This window comes from Musca autumnalis, unplaced genomic scaffold (genome assembly GCF_047663935.1).
Source record: "Musca autumnalis isolate F117 unplaced genomic scaffold, ASM4766393v1 scaffold_4, whole genome shotgun sequence".
Lineage (NCBI taxonomy): Eukaryota > Metazoa > Arthropoda > Insecta > Diptera > Muscidae > Musca > Musca autumnalis.
Window position 1 is genome coordinate 219,044,864 of NW_027411977.1, and position 10,820 is coordinate 219,055,683.

General features: G+C 36.1%; 1 protein-coding gene across 2 annotated transcripts; it reads left to right on the plus strand.

Moving 5' to 3' along the window:
• Positions 1-2,433: 2,433 nt before the first annotated feature.
• LOC141400890 (probable deoxycytidylate deaminase) lies at positions 2,434-8,127 on the plus strand. Of its 2 annotated transcripts, none has more exons than XM_073980518.1 (2): positions 2,434-2,559; positions 7,540-8,127. In XM_073980518.1, exon 2 carries the CDS (start codon positions 7,541-7,543, stop codon positions 8,066-8,068), a length of 528 nt encoding a protein of 175 aa, XP_073836619.1. In that variant the 5' UTR covers positions 2,434-2,559; position 7,540; the 3' UTR covers positions 8,069-8,127. The 2 variants fall into 2 exon arrangements, with proteins under 2 accessions (XP_073836619.1, XP_073836618.1); XM_073980517.1 differs by lacking the exon at positions 2,434-2,559 and adding an exon at positions 2,635-2,825.
• Positions 8,128-10,820: the final 2,693 nt, after the last annotated feature.

Here is a 10,820-nt window from a genome sequence, read left to right on the forward strand (position 1 = left end):
ATTCTTTGCGCAAATTACATACAGAAGGCCTTGAATTGCCTTGTAATATGGTCTGATACAATCCTTGGACATCAGTTGACCCAGAAATGTGAAATATTCTGTTACAAACCAACTCCCAAAGCTTCCATAGCATCAACATATTAACACTACCATAAAAGCATGAAATTTGTACCGTAAACAATGTCGTTTTTATATTATGATCATTACCGTCCCCATAGGGGCGAAAAGTTTCGGATAATTGTACATTTCTGAGTCAATTGATGTCCAAGGATTGTATCAGACCATACCCAGCAAAATTTGACGGAAGGGGTTCTTTGCGATGACGTGATTTCATGTCATCTTTTGCATTGGTTCAAAGGAAGTCGTGAAAGATCCGATCTTTTCATTAGGATTTGAACCAATGCCAAGGAAGTCGTGAAATATCCGATCTTTTCATCAGCATTTGTACCCATTCCATCGATCCAATAGAGATGATGTTTGTGTTTTTATTTACACACCTGTTTATTTTCATTTTGGTATGTTCCAGTACTGCAAAAATCTACTAATTTTTACTATTTTTTCCGATAACACAAAGGAAAAATTGTTATCGTAGTAAAACTAAGTAGATTCTTGCAGTTTCTGGAACAGACCAAAGTTGTTAGAACTGTCGTCGTGATGTTGTCTTACATTTCCTGCATATCAAACAACTAAAATTTCTAAACAATTGGTATTATATGAAGTCCCAACCATCGAGCTAAAAATAGAATCGGACTGCATACATTGCTATTTTAAAAGTTCCCTTGTCTGTTCTAAATCTGACATAGAATGAAATCAATCAAATCTCGCTTCTTGGAATTTGAAAAAAAGTCCGAAACGAAAAGGAACAAGAATCTGAAAATAAAGAAGAAACTACTTTTGGAAAGAAACAATTAAAAATAAATTAATTATGCATAAATGGTATTTTCCATAAAAAGTCTCTCCTCCCCGTTCGTTACATTTTGTTCTTAGAGATCCCTAAAGCAAGCCGGGTTGTAGATCCCTACATATTTCCGTCACTATACAAAAGAGTATAAATTACCAAAATGTTGTTATAAAATAACAAAATTATGAAATAAAAGTAATTTACGAAATAAAAATACTTAAAGGAGTGCATTTGGAGTCCATGTTGAAATCTGAACTGGTGATGGGAAGATAATTGAAAAAACCTTTTGTAAGATGAAAGAATATCAGTTGCGGAGAACGGAGGAAGTAATCTTTTACGTTGCAGCGGTGGTGATTACATTGCAATTTTGGATGTAAACTTTTGAAAAACTAAACTGATAAATTAATTGTAGCTATTTCATGAATTCGTTTGAATTAAAAAATGCTGTGTTCCAGAACCTGCAAGAAGCTACTATTTTTTACTACGATAACATTTTTTCCTTCATGTTATCGGAAAAAATAGTCAAAATTAGTAGATTCTTGCAGTACTGGAACAGACCAAAAGAGTTTTGTTTTTCATGAAAACCATATTTCAATACAGCATTTCCATTTTCCAAACAATACATGAAAATTTCATGCCAAGGGTTTGGTGAAAATGACATGCCAAAGCATTGGTTAAAATGACATGTCAAAGCATGGGTGAAAATGACGTGTCAAAGCATTGGTGAAAATGACATGTCAAATCATTGGTGGAAATGACATGCCAAAGCATTGGTGGAAATGACATGTCAACGCATTGGTTAAAATGACATGCTTAGGATCCAGAAAAGAACGTCATCTTTTGGGGTCCACGCTCATATAAAATTCATCGATGAAGATGCTAAAAAGATGACATGCTAGATCACTTGCACCCATGATTGAATGTCATCTTTGGCATCGAACATTTTGCCAGCGAAATCTGAGGAAAAACGTGCATTATAGACGTCCAGGCAGGTATATTATGAACAAGAACAACTTCAAAGCTTTCTAGGGTCTCAAGATTTGCCATCTGACACTAATTTTGTGCTTTTTATAAAGTACAATACCTTAAAACGCAAAGAATTAAGCAAGGGTCAGCATTGATGAGGAATGCAAAAATTCTGACCTTAAATAACGGCATTTAACTCCCAAAAATTATTTTTGTTTCTCTAAAATATATCTTGGACACCCAGAGACGTTCGCTGAAACAATAAAATGTATGTATAAATTTTGCTGCTAATTCCATAAATTCTTCGGTAATACACATATTTCTTTGGGGTGTATGTAAACTTTTGTCCCCATCATTTTTTGGTTTTTGTAAAATTTACCGTTATTTGTATTATGGATTATACTTTTGTTGTTTCAAATATTGTTTATTAGTGAGAAGAAATAAAACTGCATACTTGGAATTTTATAAAAATCATTACTTATCCTAAAACCCGAGATTTATGGGGTGTATGTAAACTATTGTCCCTGACTGTATGTATATTGCGTTTGTATTATCAGTCATATTGCATTCATATTACAATACATTCTATCACGGCTAGAGTATAAAAGGAACCTATTGCAGAAAAAATTAAACCAGTTAATTTTTAATAGTGTTTAAGCGGTGACAGTGTTTTTCTTTGCAAAAAATCAAAGGTTAGCTGTGTCTGGTTACCCTAAAATTTGTAACAATTTGTACCAATTGTTGCTGGAAGTCGTCTGTTAACACAAAAAACCAGCAAAAGAGAGCGATTCGAGAGAGACATTTTGACAGTTTTTTCACTGAGAGCTTGCAAATTCTTGCTGGACAAATTTCTTCTAGCAAGCACTTGCAAGCTCTTCTTCTTCCTGAAAACAATCAATCATCTGTTTTTAATTTGGTGTTGATTTATGTTTGTGAAAATTAAAAACCATTTTATTGTGTAAATAACATAGTGTAATTGTATTGTTTTATGGAAAACAAATTTGTAAAGTGGAAAAATACTTTTTTGTTTCATTTTCTTTTTTATTTTTAATAAAATACAACGTGTTTGCTTCCTTTATTGGCGGACAAATTGTCTGTTTTGGCAAGCCAGCTTATTGCTTGCTGGTTTTTGCTGGGAAGGTGTCTGTTTACTTTTTACAATTTTCTAGCAAAAGAGAACAAAAACCCCTTACTCTCTGAGAAAGTTCTTGCTGGAAAATTTTTGCTGGGAAAGTAACCAGACAGACTTGTTATTTCAAACAGGAAATTCGGCGTACCAGCCAATCACACGCCTGCAACCATATTACTATTTTGTACTCGCCCAAATTTCCAAATTTATCGTGTAAAAAGTTTCTAAAGGGAACAAGTAAAAAGTCATTAACTTCGGCCGGGCCGAACTTTTTATACCCTCCACCATAAAATAGTCTTAATTAAAATGGAATAATTAGGGTCCTTTTACAATTTTAGGTGGAACAACTTTTCGATAATGGTTAGACTTCTACTGCCTCCCGCTATTGCTTAAATTACACTGTGAACACAAATGTTGGGACAGAGATAATTCCTTTTGGAGATGAAAGCCCTTGGTGTGTGTATATTAAAAACCCGAAGGACAGATGCGCCGTGATTCGAACTTCCGCGTTATGGCGTGATGAAGTTTTTGCAAGAGACCCTGTAAGCTATCATGAATTAGCATTATATCTTTGTTTTTTGTTTTTGTATAGCACTTAAGCAACAGTAAACAAAGATATAACGCTAATTCCTGATGGCCCACAGGGTCTCTAACAAAAATTTCATCACGCAATAAGGCGGAAGTTCGACTCACGGCGGATCTGTCCTTCGGGGTTCATAATATACTCACCAAGGCCTTTCTTCCCCAAGAGGAATTTTCCGTGCCCCAGGCTTTCACCTCCATTTTGTTGCACAGTGTTATCTGATCTAATCTAAAAAAATGTGTTCAGCTAGGTGAAAGGTACCACCTTCGGGGCTATACCAAAGAGTAAACCTATCATTAAATTTTTTGGCGGAAAAGTTTTATAGCTGCAGGGAACATCAAGAGTCAAATTGAGGGTAGTTTCATCAAAACAATGTAGACCCTCAAAAATGGACCCATGTTGACGAATTTTAGTGAAGAAATTTCGTGACCACTGAAAATGACCGAAAAACGGGAGGTACAGTTATATGGGGGGATATACCAAAACATGGACCTATATTGACGATTATTTTTGAATAGACTCAATTGTAGCTAAAATTCTCAAAATACCGATCATTACAGCTAGTTCGGTTAAAAATTGCAGCTAAAAATCTCAAAATACCGAAAATCGGGAGATACCGTTGTATGGGGGCTATACCAAAACATGGACCTATGTTGACGATGTTTGTATTTTTGAATAGACTCAATTGTAGCTAAAGTTCTCAAAATACCGATCATTACAGCTAGTTCGGTTAAAAATTGCAGCTAAAATTCTCAAAATACCGAAAATCGGGAGGTACCGTTATATGGGAGCTATACCAAAACATGGACCTATGTTGACGATGTTTGGTGGAGATGTTTCATGACCACTGAGAACCTCAAATGTCAAATTGCAGATATTTCGGTTACAAATTGTGGCTAAAATTCTCAAAATACCGAAAATCGGGAGGTACCGTTATATGGGAGCTATACCAAAACATGGACCTATGTTGACGATGCTTAGTGGAGATATTTCATGACCACTGAGAACCTCAAATGGCAAATTACAGCTAGTTCGGTTAAAAATTTTAGTTAAAATTCTCAAAATACCGAAAATCGGGAGGTACCGTTATATGGGGGCAATACCAAAACATGGACCTATGTTGACGATGCTTGGTGGAGATGTTTCATGACCACTGAGAACCTCAAATGTCAAATTGCAGATATTTCGGTTACAAATTGTGGCTAAAATTCTCAAAATACCGAAAATCGGGAGGTACCGTTATATGGGAGCTATACCAAAACATGGACCTATGTTGACGATGCTTGGGAGATATTTCATGACCACTAAGAACCTCAATTGGCAAATTACAGCTAGTTCGTTTAATAATTGTAGCTAAAATCCACAAAATACCGAAAATCGGGATGTACCGATATATCACAATTATTGCGGACGCTAGAGTGATTACAACAGACGGACATGGCTAGATCGTCTTAGAATTTTATCCTGATCAAGAATATATATACTTTATAGGGTCGCAAATGATTAGTTCGATGTGTTACAAACAGAATGACAAACTTAATATACCCTCCATACTATGGTGGAGGGTATAAAAAAATGTGGTAAAGTGTTTAAAATTTTAACAACTTTTTAGTTCTGGAACGAAGCTGATAATATATGTCTTTGATTATTCACAAATTGTGCAAGTAGACATTTCCAAATTTTGCAAGTTTCCAGTGAAAATCAGTATCAGGTAGCATATCATGCCAGCTGATGGTAACATAATGTGTCAATTGCATTGAATTAATGCCAAATTTTGACATATTATGTTACCAACAATTGCCGATGCGGCTACCTGTGTATTTGTACCATGCAACATTAGATATATTTACGATATTTCATGTCAAAGCATTAGCTTTGTTCCAGATCTAAAAAGTTTTTACAATTTTTTACGACTTTTACACATTTTACCCGAAAACCCGCAAGTTCTTGCAACTACATGCAAGTACTTCTCATTTCTCTTTTACTAAACAAGTTTGTTGTCGAACAGCATTTTGTAAAAGTTTGTACAAATTTGTACAAACTTTTGAGTTATCGTACAGACCTAATATTGATAGAGAAAACTATCTATCGATAGTGCCATCGATTTTTTGCCAGCTCTAGTAACCATACAGACCTATTACGAGGGCAGTTCGGAAACTTCTTAGCCTAGCACAAAAAGCGCGGTATAAACAGAAAAAAGTTAAGTGTTTTGGAAACTTCCATCCCTGTTATGAACACATGTTAAATTTTGTTTCGACCTGGCAACTCCTTCATATAGAAACAGGTGTTCAAAAAAGACGAATCCGCAATTTTTTTACAATGGAAAAATTAGAAATGCGTGCTGTCATTAAATATTTACATAAAAAAGGTTTATCGGGACAACAAATTCATAATGATATGGTGAATGTGTTAGGTGAAAGTGCTCCTTCATATGCAACAGTAAAAAATTGGATTGCTGAATTTAAATGTGGTCGTACAAGCATTGAAGATGAACCACGTAGTGGACGTCCAAAAACAGCAACAACAACAGAAATTGTAGCCAAAGTGCATGATATGGTATTAAATGATCGACGAATAAAAGTGTGTGTAATTGCTAATATCATGGGCATCTCAAATCATCGAGTCCATTTAATTTAGCATGAAGAACTACAGATGAAAAAGCTTTCTGCAAGATGGGTGCCGCATTTGTTAACAGTCGATCAAAAACGCATAAGAATGAAAAATTTCAAGCTTGTTTGGATCGTTTTAAGCGAAATAAAATGGATTTTAAGCGTCGTTTCATAACTGTTGATGAGACATGGATCCACCACTATACTCCAGAGACAAAAGAACAATCCAAACAATGGACTGAAGCTGGAGGAAGTGCCTCAAAGAAGGCAAAAACAATTCAATCGGCTGGTAAGGTTATGGCAACGGGACTTCAAAGGTATTTTATTGATTGACTATCTGCAAAAGGGTAAAACTATAAACCTTTTGGATCAATTAAATGTACAAATTCGAGAAAACCGTTCTGGCTTACAACACAAAAAAATAATTTTTCATCAAGACAACGCACCAGCGCACAAGAGTGTTTTAACAATGGCTAAAATCAACGAATTAAAGTACGAGTTGCTTGACCACCTGATTTAGCTTCCAGTGACTTTTACTTGTTTCCAAATCTAAAAAAATTCCTTGCTCGCAAGCGTTTTACCTCAAATGAAGATGCAATTACAGTTGTAAACCACTATTGTGAAGACCTTGAGAAAAACTATTTTAATCAAGGGATAGAATTGCTAGAAAAGCGTTAGACTAAATGTATTGAAGTTTCAGGAGATTATATTGAAAAATAAAAATATTTTTGAAAAATTAATTATTCTCTTTCATTGATAGGGTAAGAAGTTTCCGAACCGCCCTCGTATTTGTAACAAAAGGCCAACACGTTACCCTGCGATTACACACGACAGAACACGACAAGACAGGCTGACAACCGAAACATCAGTTGCTTTGTAAATGTCTTAAGCATCCTATTTCATATGTGCCTGACTGCATAGTACCGGTCCACACTAGAGTGATTTCATTGACAAAATTGCATGAAATTATGCGTCTCTAGATCGACCTCCATAGTAAAATAAAATCATAAAATTGCTGTAGTGGGGAATTCGATTTAAGAACACCTAATTTCATGAAATTTTTTAATGAAATTCACGCTAGTGTGGACCGGGACATAGTAATTTCTATAGGAAATTTGCCATTCTAATGCTTAGTTTACATTTACGAAATCCACTCAATTTCAACTGTCAATTCCTTTGTATATACGTCAAATGAAAACTCATCTGAAATCCATTGGATTTCAGTTGACGTTTAAGCAATGGAATTGACAGTTGAAATCGAGTGGATTTCGTAAATGTAAACTTACTATAATTCTTGTTTTCTAGTATTCCCTACATAACATTAATAATATTTTTTTCGCTTCTCACACAGCATGGCCAAAGCTGCACCACGTGAAGGTTCCCTGAAACGAGAAGATTTTTATATGGCCACTGCATTGCTAGCGGAAAAATGTAGTAAAGATCCTGATAGACAAGTTGGTGCCGTGATTGTCAGTACGGAAGGACGTATTGTGTCCGTTGGCTATAATGGATTTCCCAGTGGTTGTAAGAAAGAACACTCCAAGCTAAGTTGGAACAAGACGAAAGACCCTACTACCTTGGAAAATAAAATGTTATATGTCGTACATGCTGAGACTAATGCCATACTTAAAACAACTCAGTTGAATATAAGAGAGGCCACAATTTATACAACGCTGTATCCTTGCAACGAGTGTGCCAAACTAATCATAACCTCGGGCATAAAGAAGGTATACTATTTGTGGAGAAAAAGTGCTGATAAAACTGAGGATAAGGCCTCTGAAAGACTGTTCGAAGAAGCAGGAATGGAATGTAAGAAATACAATCCGCAATGTGAATCGGACATACTTATATCTTTCGCAATTCCTGAAGCTGGTCAATAAGCTAAAGCCGTTATAAAAAATGTCTTGTTTTTAAATAAAAGACAGAATTGATTTTACTATGTTTATGTCTTTGTTTTGATTTTGGTACATGTCGTAAGGCTGGGGTCACCAATCGGCATGTTCTCTAGTGGTTTTGGAAGTCACAAGCAGGCATTCTATAGAAAAGGAGATAGTATTCATTTTGAATAGAAAACTTGGTAATGGAGACCACCGTTTCCTATAGAAAACTTATTGGCGGAGACCAAATTGGTGGTGGAGACCACCGTTTTCTATAGAAAACTTGGTGGTGCAGACCACCGTTTTCTATAGAAAACTTGGTGGTGGAGACCACCGTTTTCTATAGAAAACTTGGTGGTGGAGACCACCGTTTTCTATAGAAAACTTGGTGGTGGAGACCACCGTTTTCTATAGAAAACTTGGTGGTGGAGACCACCGTTTTCTATAGAAAACTTGGTGGTGGAGACCACCGTTTTCTATAGAAAACTTGGTGGTGGAGACCACCGTTTTCTATAGAAAACTTGGTGGTGGAGACCACCGTTTTCTATAGAAAACTTGGTGGTGGAGACCACCGTTTTCTATAGAAAACTTGGTGGTGGAGACCACCGTTTTCTATAGAAAACTTGGTGGTGGAGACCACCGTTTTCTATAGAAAACTTGGTGGTGGAGACCACCGTTTTCTATAGAAAACTTGGTGGTGGAGACCACCGTTTTCTATAGAAAACTTGGTGGTGGAGACCACCGTTTTCTATAGAAAACTTGGTGGTGGAGACCACCGTTTTCTATAGAAAACTTGGTGGTGGAGACCACCGTTTTCTATAGAAAACTTGGTGGTGGAGACCACCGTTTTCTATAGAAAACTTGGTGGTGGAGACCACCGTTTTCTATAGAAAACTTGGTGGTGGAGACCACCGTTTTCTATAGAAAACTTGGTGGTGGAGACCACCGTTTTCTATAGAAAACTTGGTGGTGGAGACCACCGTTTTCTATAGAAAACTTGGTGGTGGAGACCACCGTTTTCTATAGAAAACTTGGTGGTGGAGACCACCGTTTTCTATAGAAAACTTGGTGGTGGAGACCACCGTTTTCTATAGAAAACTTGGTGGTGGAGACCACCGTTTTCTATAGAAAACTTGATGGTGGAGAGACCACCGTTTTCTATAGAAAACTTGGTGTATTCAGTTTGGACGATGATCTATGTGACTCTATCTTTGTTCTACAAAAAACTGAAATTAAACATTCCTATTATGAGGAAATATTCTCTGGGAATCTGTCTTTAATTTCATGTATTCAGTTTAGACGAGGATTGTATAGGGAAGATTCCACAGTCAATTTTCTGTCCTGACCACCAGTTGGATAACGGAAAATCGACAACTTTGTTCTACAAAAAAACTGAAATTAAACATTCCTAGTATGAGGAAATATTCTCTGGTACTCTGTCTTTTATTTCATGTATTCAGTTTGGACGAGGTTTGTATAGGGAAGATTCCAGAGGCGATACTCTGTCCTGACCTCCAGTTGGAAAACGGAAAATCGACAACTTTGTTCTACAAAAAACTGAAATTGAACATTCCTAGTATTAGGAAATATTCTCTGGGACTCTATCTTTCTTTTCATGTATTCAGTTTGGACGAGGTTTGTATAGCGAAGATTCAACAGTGAATTTTCTGTCCTGACCACCAGTTGGAAAACGGAAAATCGAATACTTTGTTCTACAAAAACCGGAAATTGAACATTCCTAGTATGAGGAAATGCTCTATGTGACTCTATCTTTCATTCCATGTATTCAGTTTGGACGAGGTTTGTATAGGGAAGATTCCAGAGGCGATACTCTGTCCTGACCTCCAGTTGGAAAACGGAAAATCTACAACTTTGTTCTACAAAAAACTGAAATTGAACATTCCTAGTATGAGGAAATATTCTCTGGGACTCTGTCTTTAATTCCATGTATTTAGTTTGGACAAGGTTGGTATGGGGAAGATCCCAGAGGCGATACTCTGTCCTGACCTCCAGTTGGAAAACGAAAAATCGACAACTTTGTTCTACAAAAAACTGAAATTGAACATTCCTAGTATGAGGAAATATTCTCTGGGACTCTGTCTTTAATTCCATGTAATCAGTTTGGACGAGGTTTGTATAGGTAAGATTTCAGAGGCGATACTCTGTCCTGACCACCGGTCAAATCTAAGTTCTAAACTATGCGTAATTTGATATGGTTTGGTAACTTTGATGTACATTAAACTAATGAAAATTACTTAAGTTTTATTATTTATAATTAGCTTTATGATTTTTGGAGTTTTCCATTCATAATTTTATTAAATTATTTAATTATAATATTCGTCGTTAACTTTTTTCGTCAGCAGGGTTGAAAAAATAGTACTAAATGTGAATTTTGGACGTTCTGTATCACCCTGTGAATTTCGATAACTCTGTATTATCGAAAGTTAGCGACGTCGCTAACTTCACGCAGGTTTTTTAGTTTTAGACCAAAATCGAAAAGTCGAAAAATCGATTATTGCTTTCCATTACCTATCCCTACCTTGGATAATAAACATCTATCGAGTATGTTCTGAGACACACTTCACCTCTCACTACACGCCTCAAACATTTTGTTCATCCATTTACGCTTATTTTTCGAGTATTTTACGGATGGACTAGGGTGTACTCTTCTTTTTAAATACCCTAATGAATCTTAGCCCCAAGAAAGAAGCAAAAAAAAAAATAGGAGTAAATGGGGTGGACAAAATGCTTGAGG

Bases quoted from the DNA above. Each gene is read 5' to 3' on its own strand.
- LOC141400890 (XM_073980517.1), top strand. From the start codon at position 2,794: ATGTTTGTGAAAATTAAAAACCATTTTATTGT. The intron at 2,826-7,539 runs GTAAATAACATA...CTTCTCACACAG, and splicing joins ATTAAAAACCATTTTATTGT to CATGGCCAAAGCTGCACCAC.